The following is a 19,641-nucleotide window of genomic DNA, read 5'->3' as shown; positions in this document are numbered from 1 at the left end:
AAGATAATTAAGGTTCCGTTCCTTTTACTAACTTTTAGTTTTATTACAGTTAAAAACTCATAAAAAATCACATTTAATTTTTCTATTATAATAAAAAAATTATTACATAAAATTACATTTCAACTCAAATTGAAAATTTGAATCCGGAAACTGAACAAGACCTAACTCAACTTAAGTTTTTAGTCTTTAATTCAATGCCACGTCAGCATTAAATAGACGAAGTCTAACAAAGGGGTAGTTATGCTAAAGTTTGAATGTTCTAAAGATGTGTAAATTAGATTTTAAAATTTGAGAGAGCAAAATGACATAATTCAGAGTAAAAATAAAATTTATAAACAAAGATGTAGTATTTAATTTATGATGTCTTTACCGTTGGGAATCCAATTAGGGGTGACAATTCGTGTTAACAGGTCGTGTTCGTGTCGTGTTGAACCCTTCAGTTGACACGAATAGGTCTGATACGAACACGACCCGTTTATTAATCGTGTCAAAATTCAAAACCCAAACACGACATGTTTATTAGCAGGTTGACATGACACGACACGATTAACCCGTTTATTAAACAGGTCGTAAACGTGTCGTGTCAACCCGTTGATTACCTACCAACACGTTTATGAAATAGGTCATAAACGTGTCATGTCGACCCGTTAATTACCTGTCAACACGTTTATGACCTGGTTACTGTCAACACGTTAACACGTTTGAACCTACTTCAGAACCTATTCCTGAACATGTTTCTCAACTTATTTAACATGCTATAGAGACATTAGATAATCTAAGTTCAAAATTAAAACAAACACATTAAAGTCTCTCACAAATTAAAAAACAAACACATAAAAGTCTCACAATTTAGAAAACAAACATATATGATTAATAATTGAACATTTAAATAATTTGTTGCAATGGGGGGACTCCAAGTGCATCATTACGTTTAGGAAAAGTTGATCCATGTGAGAAATGCTCCTTTTCTTTCAATGAAAAGTTGAAGATATCTTGTGTAAGATCCTCCACTTCTTCATTGAAATCTACACAAAAACAAATAGATATAGATACAAGTTAGTTCAAAATCAATATAGAAAATATACATAATTTAAGTAAGTTTGAAACTACCTGTATCTCCATATAACCAATCTCTGGTACAAACAAGTGCTTCAACTGTCTTTGGTTTAAGTGAGCTACGAAATGAATCAAGAACTCTACCACCAACACTAAATGTAGCTTCAGAAGCAACTGTAGAAATAGAGACAGCCAATATATCACAAGCCATAGAAGCTAGTGCTGGATATCGAAATTGATTTGATTTTCAAAAGGAAAGGATATCAAGATCCGCGGTCCTAGCCAATCTTGGCTCATCCAAATAAAGGTCAAGCTCTGATTTCTGTGATGCAGTAGTAGAGTCAACTGAAGACATCTCATCAAATTCCTACAAAATGAGAAGGAGATAGTATAAGAATACACAATCAGACATAAACATAGAACATCCGCATTACTAATAAATAGAGAAATTACCTTGAATATAATATCCACATAATCATTTCCTTCTTTTTTCATCATACAAGTTTCAAAAGCATTGGTCTTTTGGGTAGTTGTATCCTTTTTTTTTTGTACTCTTCAAATATAGAGTACAACGTACTCCTCATTGATATGCATTCAACACAATCATCTCCATAAAGCTTTTTGTAACTAAACTCAACAAGCCTAAGCTTAAAACGAGGATCTAGAACACATGCTATAGCCAAGGTAAGATGGAATTGAGACCAATACTTTTGAAACTTGCCCCACATTGCTATTGTCATATACTTTAAGTACTCATCATCACCTTCTAAATATTGTTTCAACATGAAGCAACAATGCCAAATGGAAGGGAAGTACAAGTTGGCAGTGGGATACTTTGTTCCAGAAAATTTAAGAGTTGCATCATAGAACAACTTCAAAAAAGTTTTAATCTTTTCAACTTTGTCCCACTCGGCACTAGAAGGACAATGCTTGTAGTTTGAATCACTCAACTCTAAATGTTGAAATACACGGCGATAGTAAAGAGCACTTTCAAGCATAAGATATGTCGAGTTCCACCTAGTTGGTACATCTTGACACAACCCTTTCTTATCACCAATTGCAACTAACTTCACACAATCTAAGAACTTTTGCTTCCTCACTTGGGATCCCTTGACATATTTCACACTATCACGAATCTTAACAATTGAATCATCAATCTGCTTCAAACCCTCTTGCACAACTAAATTTAGTATGTGTGCACAACATCGCATGTGAAATAGATCGCCATTGTGTAAAAGAACCCCTTTGACAACTAGTTGCTCTCTTAACATGTCAACAGAAACATCATTCGTAGAAGCATTATCCAATGTCACACTAAACACCTTGTTTTCAATTCCCCATTCACTCAAAAAGGCATAAAGTTTTTCAGACAAAGCAACGCCACTATGTGGGGGTGGCATAAAACTAAAGTTTAACACTTTTTTCTGCAAGTTCCAATTCTTATCTATGAAATGCGCAGTGAGACAAACATATCCATCACTAGTCAAAGAAGTCAACGCATCATAAGTAAAGCTAATTCTACCTGGGATAGTCTCTAACATCAATTTAAGTCGAAGCTTTTCCTTCTTGTAAAACTTTAAAGCGTCAGCCTTTGCAATATTTCTAGAGACCAATTGAATTTGAGGGTGCAAGTACTGAAATACAGACCTTATTCCCGCATATTCAACAAAACTAAAAGGTAGATCATGCATGATTATAACTGTTACAACCAACTCACGAAATTTTTCGGGATCATACTTACCTCCACCAAGTGTCACTGCACCAGCTTCTGGGGGCAATGAGCATCTGCCCTATATCACGGTAGGAGGTTTTCAGACAATTCATAAGATGGCGTTTTAGATTATCAGTTCCGTACTTGCTGTCCGCGAGGTACACAGAGCTACAATGTTTACACTTGGCCTTCAATTTCTTGTTCGGGCCCAAAGGAAGATGAACAAAGTGACTCCAAACTTTTGAGGTCAGCTTCCTTTTTCTTTTCTGGAGTTCGACGCCTTAAGTTTGTGTATTAAAAATCGATCTGTCAATCTCTTCAACCTCAACATCCACACTTTGAGACTCAATTGATTCAAGATCAATTTCCATTGTGTTAAATTAATCTGCACAAAATAAAACATTAGTTAACATTAGTTTAATTGTAATGAACAGAGTATCTAATGAGCTTAAGTTATCAAGGTTCACTTCAACCTGAAGAAGGTCATTTTTTTTATGAACATAGATTAAGTCATTTCTATATTAACCTTCACATAGCAAAAGCTATAACACCCTAACAAGATCATTTCACATACCATATACTTCCATCAAGAATTACATTCCTGGAACTCGGAAGCAAAACAGCAACTGATTTACTAATTCTCCAACTTATCAGTAAAACATACCTCACAGCCAAAATTTTAAACCAATATTAATTCCACAAACACTTTATAATTCATCAAACAGAGAAAAAGCGAAATGGGTATTCATTAAAACACCCTAAAAACATAACTAGAAAGCAAATAAACTAAAAATGAAAGACCTTTTGGAGGATTGAAAGAGGCAAAAAGAAGGTTCACTTCAAAAGGATTGAAAGAGGCAACCTGCTTAAAATGACAGCAAGCACAATAGGGGAGAGGGGTCCAAAACAACAACAATCAGAACAAGGGAAGGGGCCGGGGGGGATCCAACTCACGAAAATAGATGGGTGATGAAAAAAAATTTTGCACTACATCATGGAGTAAACCAGAAACAAAAAATAGAATAAAAATATAACACTACAACAAATGTGATTAGGCAACAAGGAAATATCATCACAACCAAAGTCTATTCTCAAATCAAATATATAGTAAAAGTTCAATAAGATTAACATTTCTCCTAAAGGGATCAAAAAAATAAATTACAACATATTAGTATAGGTTCAATCAGATTAACATCTCCCCAAAAACAACAAAAACTGAACAAAAGTACACCATATTAGAACATGATTACTGTACAATAATTTAATCCAAAATCAATAACACGATTAAGCATTTTCAAAGCTCTAAAAAGGATATGAAATTGCACATTCATCATCACAATCCGAATCCAAAGCCAACAACACAATCAGAAACGGACACATTCATCATCAGAAACGGACACAATCAACACAATCCGAATCTGTAATTCCTCCTCATTCATCATCTTTTTTTCCTTCTCATTCATTTCCACGATCACAAGTCTTTTTAAGATCACAAGCATACATTACAAATCAGAAAATATGGCCATCAATCTGTAACAAAGAATATGTTCCCCAAGGCTGTAACAAATAGAATATGACCATCAATCTGTAACAACACTGAATCTGTAACAAATAAAAAAATGGGGCGGAGAGGGGAAATACCTGTCGAAGAACAACACCAAATCTGTTCCCGAAGCAAAGAATATGTTCCCTAAGGCTGATTTTGACGAAGATTGAGAAGAGAGTGGAGAGTCCCCAAGGTCGAATCTGACGGAGAGAGTGGAGAGTCCAGAGAGAATGGGGCGGAGAGGAAAGAAGAAGAAGAGAACCGGTGGAGAGTCTGCGGAGAGTCTGGCAGAGAGAATGTGAGCTTAGGCGGTGGTCCTCCGGTGGACTGAGAGCTCAGGCGGCGGAGAGTCTGCGAGAGACCGAGAGAGTTGATAGAGTTGAGAGACTGAGAGAAGAAGGGTTTGAAATTGGAAATTATGTTGGGGTTGGGACTTGGGCGGCTGCGAGAGATTAGAGAAGAGAGAGAATAATAATAGTGAAACATTTTTTAACCTAGGTAATAAATGGGTAATAAACGGGTTGTATAATCGTATCACCTAAATATGACACGTTTAATAAACGTGTTATCGCGGGTCAATTGCGGGTTGGCGGGTCAACTTGAAAATGACCTATTATTTAATCGCGTTTCACGGGTTCAACCTGATTTTGACCCGGACCTATTTATGACAAACTCAAACCCGCTAATTTCGTGTGAATTTCGAGTCGTGTCGTTACCCGGATTGCCAGCCCTAAATCCAATCCACAAGTGCATATTTCAAGCATGATGAATGGAGCAAAAAGTCAAGACAATATTCCTTTGCGGATAACGATTTGCTGTTTGTATATGACGAGAAAATGTATTACAACAAAAGGCCATACACACCTCGTTGTGTGAACAACACATGTCCGAAAAGAATTCACATGCATATAGGAATATTGTTGTATTTTGTCTACTAGTTTAACAAACTCACTCCTTTGCTCATAAAAGAACTCGTTAAAAAAAAAAGGAAAAAAAATCAGTTTTGATTATTTTGCAGACTAATTAGCATAATTAGTGCAATGTTTTTTTTTTTTTTTTTTCTCGTTCACTAATATTTATTAAGTTCATTCATTCATGAGAAAAACAGCTCACCTATTGAGTGGATGACATGTTGGGTATGGGTCAATTAGGCCAGATTGATGGAAATTCTTTTTGCTGATACTTCATCAAAGATGTGATGTGGGATTTTGCGACTATATTCACGTTCAGGCTCTCAGTGATGATAGTTTTAAAAAAAAATAGTTATTATTATTCGAAGAAAGAACAACGTGCAGTTTAACACCATCGTATATGGTGGTATTTTTTTTTTCCTTAAAAAAATCACATACGTACAAAAAAAAAAAAAAAAAAAAAAAAAAAAAAAAAGACGACTTTAGCTAAACAAGAACAACTAACAATGTGACTTTGAATCTGGAGTTACTTTTCTTTCCCTTACCTAATGAATGACCACGGTTTACAACTAGATTGAATGTATAAGGTTTATCTTAATTACAAGGAACTTTTACGGTATAGATTCTCTATCGGTAACGCGCACTTATAAACGTTGGATTACATCAAAATTATATCGAAACTAAAGAAAACTATATAAAACTAAGAAAACATGACGAAAATGTGACGACTTAAAAATTATACGATAGGATAGAATATTTTCTTTATAAAGTACCATTAAATACCCTTAATTATACATGAGTTGTTATAATGCACAAGTACATGCAGGGTATAGAGGTGAGTTGTTTCTGGTCAAGTTTTGAAGAAAGGGAAATTATTACAATGAAAGGTTAAAAGAACAAGCTGAAAGCTTGAAACTACCCACCGGAAGTTGCCTTATGAGCCACGCTTCTTTCTTTCTTTTCTCTCCAAAAACCACTATTTAAAGGGCTCAGTTCCGAAGAACACACTTTTCTTTTCTTAACAACACCCTCAAATCTCTCTCAGTTTCAACCCTTTTCAGTCCATAGCTTTCCCCACCTATTTTTTTATCTTATATTTTCCTTCCTATATTCTTGTGTTTCTCAAGCTTGGATTCTGGGGGAGTTTGGCTTGTGGGGTTGGCTTATTTTCTGTTGGTTTGTGAAATTTTGAGCCTATTTCTCAAAACCCATTTCGGTTTTAGAGAAAAAGCCTTCAAAAACAAACGGTTTTAGGGAGAGGAGAGAAGAAAAAAAAAATGGAAAATGCTTTAGGGGTTGGCAATGAAGATGAGCATATGGAATTGCCTCCGGGATTTCGGTTTCACCCGACTGATGAAGAGCTCATAACCCATTACCTTTCTCCAAAGGTTCTCAACAACCGTTTCTCAGCTACAGCTATTGGAGAGGTTGATTTGAACAAGTGTGAGCCTTGGGATTTGCCTTGTATGTCTTCTCAACCATACGAATTAATTCCATTCTCTGTTTTTTTTTTAATCTATTTTCCTCTTTTTTTGGGTAATCTAACTATGTGATTTTTATTTCATCAAGGGAGGGCAAAAATGGGTGAAAAGGAGTGGTACTTCTTCTGCCAGAGAGACAGAAAATACCCAACCGGTCTAAGGACAAACCGAGCCACGGAAGCCGGATACTGGAAAGCCACAGGCAAAGACAAGGAAATCTACAAGGCCAAATCGCTCGTTGGGATGAAGAAAACCTTGGTTTTCTACAAAGGAAGAGCCCCTAGAGGAGAAAAATCCAACTGGGTCATGCACGAGTACAGACTGGAAGGCAAATACTCTCTTTACAATCTTGCCAAAACCACCAAGGTAACAAAAAATCTAAAATCTGTTTTCCTCTGTGTTTTTATATTAATACCCTGGTTTTAACCTTTTTTTTTTTTTTTTCCTTTTAGAACGAGTGGGTGATTTGCAGAATCTTTGAGAAAAGCAGTGGAGGGAAGAAAACGCACATATCAGGGCTGGTTAGGCTGAGCTCTTATGGAAACGATCTTGGTCCTTCTTTGCTGCCTCCATTGATGGACTCTCCCTCATACGACAACAATAACAACAGAAACGACATGAGGACCGCGGTCGGTAAAATGACATCGTCCTCCCACGTGACCTGCTTCTCCGACCCAATGGAGGACCAGAAAAGCCATGAAAAAGACATGACGGAGACGAGCTTCAACAACAACAATAACAATAATCCTTCCTCTTCTTTCCCATTTTACTCCAACCAAATCCCGCAGAGTTTTATGAATTTGAGCTACGCAGATTCTGTTCTGATGCAAGACCAATCTGTTTTAAGCCTTTTGCTTGAAACCCATGCAACGGGAACGAAGAGAAGCGCCAAAACAGAGTTTTCTCACGAGACGGATGTCTCTTCTTCAATGGTTTCTCACCATGACATGGCTCAGAGGTCGTTTGAGGATCAAAACGACCCGTCGTCTTCCGCTGGTCCTGTCGACTTGGATTGCCTTTGGAACTATTGAAGAAAGTCTTGAGGATAAATAAAAAAATTAAAAAAAAAAAGGGATGACTTGTATTCAGGGGTTAATTGGTTTATTCTTGTTCAGTGAAGTTACTTTTGTGTATAGATCCTGTTGATCCAGATTCTAGGCAAGTTTATAGGGTGGAAAAGAAAAAAAGTGCATGTATTATATGGAATTCAACTGCATTCAGAAAATCTTTTAGTCTTATTTGGCTTGTATACATTCATAACTTGGAATTGGATATCCTAATTTGAATACCGACTTTATAAAAAATGATTTTTCTCTAATTCACCCTAAAAAAAATAAAAATGCTTTCGTTTACAATTTTTCTTTTGGCACAACGCTTTCCTTTACCACTTGGTAACCGATAGTGTGAAAATGTCTTGAAGTTGAATCTAATTGAAGTTCAATTTGCCAAAACTCAATTAGTTAGTCATAATGAATAAATTATTGGGTTGATTAGTTATTACTACTTGCAATGTGACATCATGAAATGCATCTCTCGCTATCTATGTGTTTGAGTTTCTCATGTTAGGCCACCAACCCAGAGTTCTTCAGTCATTAAGAATAAATGACAAAAGTATACCATTATTATATTTTGCCCCATATATTCTATAAAATTAACAAGAAGTTTAAATTTTTCAATTTTTTTTTTTTGGCTCATAACAAGTACTCTCTTATTAAAGTATAAAAATTCTCCCACACATGCATCTGGAATTTGTACTTCCATTTAAAAAATATTGTTATAATAGTTCTAAAAGACGTATGGCAAACAATCTCTACAGCTTATCCTACAGTCTACACAGTCATCTTTATCTTCTTTTGAATCAAGATATGACTAACGAATTTTGTGGTAAATATTGTTGTAAAGGGTAATGCTCTTTTGTACTCCTTTCTCTGAAGTCCTTTAACCGTTTAACGTAGGCAATTAATTTTACCCCCATCATAGCTTATAGCTTTTTAGGAGAAAATATAACCAAATTATGTGCCCTTTGTAACACGGCAATTAATTATCGGTAGTGCATGTTTCTAATTATTAAATTTGATCAAATTCACATTAAATTAAAAAAAAATTGCAAACATATAATTTTAGTGTTAAAAATAAAAACATATCAATAGCTACTTTAAAAATCTTCTTCTTTTATTCCCGTACTAACTATTTCTTCATATACAGTTCAATTCCTTTTAGTTTTTTTGTTTTTGTTTTTTTTTTTCGTTTTCCTGATTTCTTGACCAAAATAAATGACATTAACTCTGATTTTTTTTTAAAGGAATCTAAAAAGCTCCCAGCTGTCTCAACGTAGCCAAAACCTCCTTTGTCCAAGCCTAAAAACAAGCTAGCAAGTCAACAATTCAAGAGACAATTATACAAGCAACTTCTTGAGAGAAAGGGAGAAATAGACCGAGATTTGAAATAAATTAAAATTAATAGGTCAATAATTTATATAAGTTAATAAATAGGTTAAATTACTATTTTCGTTCATAACTTGTCTGATTATGAATCATAACTTGACAAGTTATTGTCCATAACTTATCTGGTTATGAACCATAACTTGACAAGTTTGTCCATAACTTATCTGTTTATGAATCATAACTTGACAAGTTTGTCCATAACTTATTTGGTTATGAACCATAACTTGACAAGTTATGGCCTATTAATTTCTACGATTAAAATTAACCTATATATTTTTTTAAGCTTTTCATATTGGCCTATTTCCTACTATTTCTGTAAATTCTTTTGCCTTTTTTTTTCCTCTCTCTTTAAATTCCGTTAAGCTCTCTCTCTCTTTTTTTTTTTTTTTCCTTTTTTCCTCACATGATTAAATCCTTGTTTTTGCAAGCCTTGCACGAAATGATCTATACTATTTTTCGAATGATCGAAATTTTAATGGTGTGTTTTTTCTTTCCCATATGAAATCTCCAAGTTATTCTCTGTCACTTAGCGCAAAAGGGACAAAAGAAACAAGTACAAAGTTTGGAAATATACCTCAGCAGGTATATGGCCTTTTGATATAAAAAACAGTGCAAGCTTGTCCAATATTGTTTCAGTGGTTTATAAGTCACGTCAAATTTCAATCGAAAGAGAAATATTTATGTCTCGTTCATTTCACCGATTTAAGTTTTCAGTTTTAAATTTTTACAGTAAAAAATTCTCGTAAAATGTCACATCTAACTTTTTCTGTTACAGTGAAAAGCTCTCAGAAAATATCACATCTCAACTCGAATTGAAAATTCAAATCCGCGAAGTAAACGAGACCTTAGTACTATCCATGTAACTTAAAAAAATAAAAATAAAAATTAAATTGATGGCTATTAAATGAAATGAGGTCCAATTTCATTCTACATCAATTAAGTCGGAGTGAGAAGATTACATGTGTGGCTTAATCATTACCCAATGCAGAGTTAACACTCAAATTTTAATAAGGGTATACTGGGAATCATACACATATTTGAGGGTTTTAATCTTTTTTTTTTTTTATTACAGTGAAGTGAAATTCTGTCCGCAAGTAATTTTAACTTTTCATCCAAAGTTTTAATCTTAAAAATATGAGAGTTTTTTTTAGTAGTCTGTTCTACTAGTAATATTAATTTTTTATTATTAAATGTAATTAAAATAACATTAAATTAAAAAGTACGCAGAACATACATATTTTAAAATATATTTAATTATTAAAAAGTAAAAAATCTATCCGTGGTCTATTTTTTCAGTGACTATATTTATTTACTTTTCTTCAATTCCACCGCCCTCTGTACCATATAATTAGGACATCTAAAAGTCTTAACAATAAATGTCAAAAAGAAAATAAATCTACCATGACAACTATAAAAAAATATTTTGTTATTAAATGTATATATAATTATCAATTTCGTATATTATTAGGTGGAGTACAATCTTCTAATCGGAAACAGCCGAAATTCTAAGAATTTTATGTAAAATTAAAACGATAATTCTCAGAGTAATAAAAACACTATTCGTAAAGTTGTTCATGAACGTCCGATCTGTTGCATTTTTATTTTGGTTTTAATTTCGTTTTGATCGGATTCAATATTCACTTATTCAGAAACATACATGTACTATAGTACCTTAAAAAAAGACATGCACTATAAGTAAAACCCTACCGTAGTAAGCTCCAAAAATTTTAAAAATTTAATTAGATCAAGTACAAAATTTACTCCTGAATTTTGAGATCATTCACACTTTATTTTTTAAATTTTAAAAACTCTTATTTTATCTTTTAAATTTTAATTGTCTCAGACGGAAAAAGAAAGGGTTAAGCATGATCATGTAGTTTTTATCTATTTATTTTTAACAGATTTCTAAACAAAAAGACCACGTGACTGCATTATTCTCTTTTTTTATATGTTTTTAATAGAAATTATAACAAAAGATGTTAAATAGGAACAATTTAAAGTTTAAAGGGTAAACTGAGAATGTGTCTAAAGTTCAAAGATCACTAATGATACAACAACAATAACTTTTAATCCTAACTTAATTAGAGTCAGTTATATGGATTTCACTTTTTCACGCAGATAATAATCCTTTTTGTTTTTTGTTTTTTGGCTTAATAACAATGAATCCCACTTGTAATAGCGTTATTGTGTTATCGTTTTCAAGATCACGTTAACTAAGAGCGGCTGTGGGCGTAACAGAAATGATAAGAGGGAATGAAAAACAAAAGCAAAAAAGAAGACTGGGGATGTAAATGTAATGATTGTGAAACGACAAGAGTTTAGGCAGCCGGGGGCCATGGGCTGCTCTCAGTCTCATCTCTTATCCGTAATGTCATGTTTTGCTATGTGATGTTATGTTATGGCACTCCCAAAATCCCATTGTTAAACGTTTGTTTGAAGTTCATAGCACTTTGCCATTTTGTCTGCTCTTGTCTCTTGGCCCCACTTTATACCTTCCAAGTGCCAATGTGGCCATGAGCTTTGTTTGAAGCCACGTCATCCTTGTCTTTTAGCCTCAACAAATGGATATGGTAATTGCCAATTAATTATAAGATTACTACCTGAAACGAAAGTTGCAAACTCATGATCAGAGCGCCAAAAAAAAAAAAAAAGAAGTCAAAGTACGTAAAAGATCAAAAAAATAAATTAAAAATATGCTTTTATTTATTAGGAAGCAGCAAGTAACAAACAGTGAAGAAAGCATATACATATATATATTTTTTCAAAAAAGCACAATATGAATAGGAACATATTATAAAAATAAATAATTTTTGAATTTATAAATTTTAATAATTAACTGAAGAGATATATAATATATTTTTTAACTAATAAAATAAGGGGTGATATTTTGGACAAATATTATATTCTTAAATTGTTGAATAAGATTCGGGCATATTATTAATACTATTATTACATTATTATTGTTATTGTTATTGTTTTGTAATTACTTATTATCTGTTTTCTTTCCTTTTTAGGGAGCACAAAGGGACAGCCCATCACCAGGGTATGGAACGTCGGCATGCAATTTGTGTGGTGTACTCATATCATATTTGAGAATAAAACCGGCACCCTTGACCAAGGAAAAAGGAAAATGATAATTACAATTTCATTTTTATAATCTCTCTCTCTCTCTCTCTCTCTCTCTCTCTCTACTCTCTATTTATCACAAGTGGTCGATGTAAGGCATAAAGCAAAAAGTTATATTTCAGTTTGAAGTATTTTCTCCAAAGGCACTTTACAGGCATGTAGGAGCTGTTCGAACATGCATACATCACGTTTGAATTTTTCTCTTTTTCTTTTTGTTTTTAACATTTAACACATGTTATATATATATATATATATATGTATACTTGTCTTTGCACTTATGGGGAACAGGGTAAAACAAACCAAATCGTACGTTAGAATTGTCTAAGTTCATGATCTAATTTTCTGCCATAAAACCCTAGTATTGCTCCCCACACGAGTTCTTAAGATTTGGACCTGCTTATAAATTCTCAATTTGACACAAGTAGTAATTAAAAGTAAAGATAATCCTCTATGCTCCACCTGATGAAGGGAAGGAACCCTCCGTGTGAAAGGGGTGAAAAGAAGGAAAAATGCTTTGAAAATCCTACAAAGAGTATCACCGGTGGTTGTGGTATAGTGGTAAAGATGTCTGGTTCACGTCTCTCTCATTCACAATATAGGGTCCGAATTCTCATGCCCTCACAAAAAGAATTCCGGCCTTAAAAGTAGCAATGCTTACTTATACACTACAAGAAACATGGCTATTAACGACGATAAAAAAATCTGTAAAAAATATAAAGTCATCGCAAATAAATTTTTAGTGACCACTTATCGTCATAAATCTGTCGCCGCAATTGATTCGTCGAAAAAATAATACTTATAGTGGATATAAAGGACCAGTGGTGGACATGTGAACTTTGGGTTTGGGTTGTGAGCGGATGAAGAATACGTTTAGGCCTTTGACCATTGCATCGGTGGAACAGTTGATTCCTTTTATAGGTACTGGGCAAGAGGTGTGAGGACATCAACAATATTCTTTTTTGACTAGCAAAAGACAATCTCACAAAGAGTGGATCAAAACCATATCGAAGGTAGGTCCTACGAGATTATACAACATTTTCTGCGATAAAATTATCTAGTCATTAGCTAAGGTTAACATGGGCTTAAAATGAAGCAAACCCACATATATATATATATATATATATGTGTGTGACTGGTGTCCATTATAATTACGCATACTAGTAATTAATTAACACATTTATCAGATTGGTACATTTAACTAATTAATCCCAACCTGCATATATATTAATTGATCAGTTGTTATGATGGCAATTTATTAAGCTGGTGTGCAGTCTGATACTCATATATATGTAAATGCATGACAAATACTTGCATATACTCGTGCATAATTATTATGCTACAGTTTATCTAATCGGAATAAATGCCTTTAATTCAAATGGGCCTTTTTATTAATAAACTGGTAATCAGCAATAAAAAAAAAATCTGAAGTTATAGGAAGTCTTTCCTTAATATGTCATAGAATAAATGAAAAAACGAATTATATGTAAAAATTAGATAGATATTGTCACGCAAGTTATATTTGGTCATGAAGCTTCTCCTTCTTTGTATTATTATTTTTTAGGTAATTTATTGGTAATATTGTAAAAATTCAAAAAATAGGTTCAAGAAGATTCCAAATCAGATTTGAAGTTAAAGTTGCAGATAAGACATTAGTTGAGATTTAGAAAGATAAGGATAAAGCTTTGATCAAAGGAAGATAATGCATTGATTATTTGAATTTAAATGAGATTTTAGAGATAAAAAAGATTATGTGGAGAATTTGAACTCATGATTATCTGGATTTGGGAAGGCTATAAACATGGAAGATAAGGAGATATGGGTTTGAATTTAAATGGAAGATGAGCGCATGGAGATTTTGTTGGAAAAAAACATGGTTTTACTGTGTTAAAAGACTAAAACTTGCCTATTGAGTGAATGAGAAATTGATTCTTTAAGTGTGCCTATTGGAAAGTTGGATAAAAGTCCCGCATGGGAAAGAAACTAAAGCTCGTTGAAGTTTATAAGGGTTTGCACTTTCAAGCTTGGGTAAGAATGTGCACCCAAGATGCTTTCTCATGCGTACGGGGGTGCGAATCATTGGGCCGGTGGGTTAGGAGCCCAATGTGTGCGCCCGCACGACGTGGGTGACGCGAATGTCGGTTTGTCAGACTTGTCCTCACGTTGGCTTTGTCTTGCAATTTTAAATTAAATCGGAAAGTTTTTTTTTTTAATTCGGATTTGTAGAAACTATTGCATTCCTACAGCATTAGTGCATGGGTTTATGAGCATTAAAGGGGTAAATTAACTCAAAATTCCTATGGTTATAACCTAAGGAATTAATTTGGTTAAATCTTAATTATTCCAGGATTTATTCATATTAATGGCATGTTTGTAACACCCTTTTCCCGTAACCTATATAAAGAGGCTCTCTTCAACCATTTCAGTGCAGCAAATTTTCAAAGCTTTGCTTTTCTTTCTAGTGTATTCTTTATTCTTGGAGTTGTTACGTCTTCCAGTGATAGAGTGAAGGCACGACTAGAGTTCGTTGGAGTAGTTTTTTTGTGCTTAAGTACTGCTCGTCATCGTTGTATCCTGGGAGACAGACGCTCGTAATATTCTCAAGCACCTGTGGAGAGGGCGAATCTATTTTAAGAAAATTGTGACAGCTATAAGCCTCGACGTACTCTTGTTCAGAATCTGTTCTTTGTTGGAGGTTCAATTTTGTTGTAATGATATATATTTCTACTGAAATTTCCAGTTAATAATATTCTTCTTGTTCGTTTATATTTTTGCTATATATATGGTTTATCAGATTTGAAGTTTGAAATTTATATGAAGATAAATGTTGTGCTGCAATAATTAGTTGGAAGCAATTGGATGTTTTTTAATCTACTTTGACATTATCTACTTGTCTTACATGCAATACTCGGTGGAAGTTATATTGAGAAAATCAAGGAGATAATGAAGCAAATTTGTTGGTGTAGATAAGATAGCATGCATATTACTTGAAGAAGATCGTGGAGAAAATTTTAATAAGCTATCTTAGTGGATTAAGAGATTTGTTATGGGGCGTATGTGATTAACGTGAAATAAGGGGAGTTTGAGAGCTTATTACTGAAAAAATATTCAAAGAGATGTCAGTGAGTTTTTATGTGCCTTGTGAGTTATTGAGATCGTCTTTCGGGAGAGAGATTTGTTACTTTCGGGAGGAAGCTCTACCGGCCGAATGGAGTTCGCCAGGTGAATAGAAGACGTGTGGTGTATGTTAGACAATCAATGTGGAGATTCGTCACAACAACGTCATTGTCTAGGAGGGAGTTCTTGAGTGAATAAGTCTGTCCGGTATCTGTAATTTCTAGAACATAGTGAACTGTTTACTGTCTGGGCGTGGCCCCGCAGATATAAGTGTGCGCACCGAACTGTGATATCATATTGTGTTTCTTTACTTTATGCACTTTATTCTGCTCGAGCAACTGAATGTAATTAACCCGGATCTTAATTAATTAAGCCGTATTCCAAACAGTGTTCTAACATCATCTGTAATACCATACGTAAAATCAGATCTAATAGATATATTAGTTAATTAATTCATGATCATGTAGTTAATTAATCATTCTCTGCTGAGATAGATATATTACTCGGGGAAGTTGCAGATTTCAATGGATTTTTTCTTTTTATTTTTCTTTTTATTTTTTGCTTACAATAAAATCCATTATTAAACTCTCTAATTTTCTCCATGTATTGATGATTGTGATGTCTCATTATAGCATGATTAATATCCAGATGTTCACATATTGATGACGTGAAATATCAATAATTCATAATCTTAAATAACTTCTAAACATAGCAATTACCCAACTAACTACTATTATATATGTATATCTTAATCTTATGTCTAATAATATTAACATACACATATAGTGGATATTTTCTTTTTTTTTTTCTTTAATTTAAACGAAAATCATGTGTATAATCATCGGGGTGCAGTACTTATATCTAAATTAATGGTTTGCATTGCAGAGATAATGTGTCATCCAAATAATAGAAAGGAATGTACTCTATACGCATTATTGTTAATTTCATCACTAAAGATATGACATTTGTAACGTCAACAATCAAATATTAGGTCTAGAAATTACGCATAACAGTATATAAACACCATCATCAGGTAACGAAGTTGGTTCTCCTAAAAATTCGGCCAATTTGATGATTAATGCTCTTTGGATATATGTGTGTGTGTGTATATATGTACAATTATCAAATTTGATAATTAATGGGAATTATTTAAGGGTTTTGGAGAACACGTACGTGTGATGGGATTCTGATAATTCCTTTTAGTGATTTGTTATTCATTTTAGTTCTTTCTGTTTTTTGGAAGGTATAAATGAGGTGTAAAACTACTCTTAATCAAATAAGAACAAAACCCTTCATCCATCTTTGACATCATCGTTTGTTCTATTGTCCTTTTGCCAATTGGGTAACTTTATCCCTGATCTCTTAATATGGAATGACAAATTGACCAGAAAATAAGGTATAGTTTAGCAAATTTAGATCAGTACAAGAAAATGACGTGGGTGTAATAAAAATTTGGTGGAAAGATTATTCCTTACACATTCTGGGAAAATGTCAAAAAAAAAAAAAAAAATTGTAGCAGATTAGTTAGCAAGAGAAAAGAGAGAAAATGTGGGGTTGCTAATCCTATCTTTCCGCTTTTTGTGCGTGTACAGAAGTTTTAGTGAATAAGCAAAAGGAGCTGGTGATGACAATTTATACTTCTGTCTTTATCGACTAAATATGCTGGAAGAAACCCAATATATAATTGGAAATAATATGATGAAAGAGATTATTCAACATGCAAATCGTGGTAATGTATGTTATAAAATAAGAAATGTTAGCTACAGACACTCACTTTAATTTCAATTTTATTACACTAAAATTTAACGTGGTATGTAAGTTGTTATTTTTTTTATTTATTAATATGCATCTAGAAAATTGTATATATATTGATTAATAATAAGAGATTGTATCTATGAGACGAAAAATGACAATTGATTATTATTTGGGATCATAATTGATGCTCTTAATACTATTCTATATACATATAAAGAGTGGTTGACAAAATATAAACAAGTTCTATCCAACTTTGGCTTGTTCCTAAATTTATTGGAGAGGAGAGCAAAATGCAAAAATAGATTTTTTATGCTTAAAGGAAAAGAAATTATGAAAAGCTTAGAACATGTTTGTCGTTGTTTCTTCGAAGCTGCTTAATTTTGGTTTCTTGAGTGCAAAAATTTTTTGGTTTCTTGAGTTCAAAAAGATGCTTTTAGAACCGTTTTTCAATGGTTTTCACAATTTTTTTGGCCTTCTACAAAAACTCTCATTCAAAGTCAGAAACGTGACTTTTCAAAACAGCTATTCTGAAATACTTTTAAAACTTTAATATGTAAGACTTTATAAACTAATTTATTCTAACATTTTTATTGCTTTATAGAAATTTGAACATCGTTTTTATTTTATTAAATACTTTAAAAAAATATGATTTCAAGTACCAACTAAAAACTCATGCTTTTTACTTCTCCTTTTCTATACCAAACAAGTTACAACCTAGGGCGCCTAGCCAACCCAATAATAGTCTTAAACTTATTTGGCCATAAAATATACACGATCACATAATTCACTACAACTAGATTTCATAAGTTGATGGAAATAATTGAAACATGTACTACACATTTTTTATGGCTTGGACAAGATGGTAAACGTATATCTATATGTGTATGTGTGTCAGTATTGATTAGTGGCTATGAAACGCCATGCGCATGTGCATTTGACTGCGAATTTACCACACGGATCAAAACCTTACATAATTACTTAGGCCCCGTTTATTTTATCGATTCGAGTTTTACTACAGTAAAAAATTCTCAAAAATAATCACATTTAATTTTTTATTATAATAAAAAAATTTTCACATAAAATCACATCTCAACTCGAATCATCGAATTAAATAGGCTTTAAAAAGACGGAGATATTGGGCACAACATCACGGCCTGTAAGGGGTGTAGACTGTAGAGTCAATATTAATTGTGATTTGTGACCCATACCCATCACCCACAGAGGGTAGACCCAGTCAGAAAATACAAAACATGTGACTGGGTCTAGGCAGCCCAAAATAAGAAGAGATCTAATTAGCCCAAAACATATATCCAACGTCTTTAGGCATCACCTTGACGTACTTCTTCATCTCCTACACTAATTTCCAAGTAGATGTTTGTCATGGTTTCATGGGGAGTTTTTATATTTTTTAAATAATTAGATATTATTATGGCCTTTTTGTTTTTTTCCATACTACTTAAATGATAATTATTTATTTTTTTAGTGACGTAACATAAATAATATTTTTTTACCTTCTTGAGTAGTATTTTTGATTTTTTTTCCCGATTCAATTTTGGTTGTCTTAGAGAACTCATTGTAAAATTCCTAATCCATATTCAATTGCATATGTATACACTATACATGGCCGCATAGATTATATGTACAGATACTATGAATACACACACATACGTACGTACGTATATACAGATGATTTAATTCAAGGATTTAATGGAATTATATTCGTTTATTAACTTTCACCTGGTTTGCTTGATTATCTAAATAGGATATGCTACAGTGTTAATCATATTTTTCGGAAGGTAATCATGTCACTGATAAACTGTGCTTTATATACGGTCTCTTTAATTAGAAGAAATTTTTCTTGGTGGTTCAATGTACTTAGTTTTCGTTCTAATGTGGTTAACAGAAATGTGGTGGATCTTTTCTTGCAACAGAATTTGTAAAAACCCGACTTCTTGAAGAAAATTTGTACTCTTTTTTCCTTTTAATTTTTTTCCTATTGAGTTTTTGGCTAAAGGGTTTTTAACGAGGCATGTTTTAGTAGCTTCCTTTTAAATAATGAGTTAAGACTATTTTTTAGAGATAAATTCTGAATTTTTAGGCCTTCTGTTTAGAGTTTTTTTTTTTGGTTGTTTTGTTGCAACATTTTCTTTATTTCATTTTTAATAATATTGAGTGAGGATTCCGGTATAGAATGGAATTAGTTGCTAATAATCTCTGATATAAGCTTTTACATTTTATTTAAAAAAAAAAAAGGCTGGTTTTCTGGATTGATGGTTTGGTTACAGTTAGATAGGTAGTCTATTTTCCAGAGGATTTAATGTCCATTTCTTTTGCTTGAATAAATTATCAAAAAGTGTGGTTTATGAAGTGGTTGTGCCCACTGGCCACGTTACCCTATATACAAAATATAAACATTATATATAACACTATGACTAAAGTAAATAATTTCCTAGAGTAGAACTCCTAGTAGCTCAATTAATATATTGTTGGAATTTAC

The 19,641-nt window shown here is 32.9% G+C and overlaps 1 protein-coding gene across 1 annotated transcript; it reads left to right on the top strand.

Annotated features, from left to right (window-relative positions):
* Positions 1 to 6,045: 6,045 nt before the first annotated feature.
* On the top strand, positions 6,046 to 7,943 carry LOC21396746 (NAC domain-containing protein 100). Its single transcript, XM_010089829.2, has 3 exons — positions 6,046 to 6,688; positions 6,794 to 7,071; positions 7,158 to 7,943. The coding sequence occupies exons 1-3, from the start codon at positions 6,502 to 6,504 to the stop codon at positions 7,734 to 7,736; spliced, it is 1,044 nt and encodes a 347-aa protein (XP_010088131.1). The 5' UTR covers positions 6,046 to 6,501; the 3' UTR covers positions 7,737 to 7,943.
* Positions 7,944 to 19,641: the final 11,698 nt, after the last annotated feature.

This window comes from Morus notabilis, unplaced genomic scaffold (assembly GCF_000414095.1).
Source record: "Morus notabilis unplaced genomic scaffold, ASM41409v2 Scaffold897, whole genome shotgun sequence".
Taxonomy (NCBI): Eukaryota; Viridiplantae; Streptophyta; class Magnoliopsida; order Rosales; family Moraceae; genus Morus; species Morus notabilis.
Note: the sequence above shows the minus strand (reverse complement) of the source record. Positions and strands in the feature narration are given on the sequence as shown.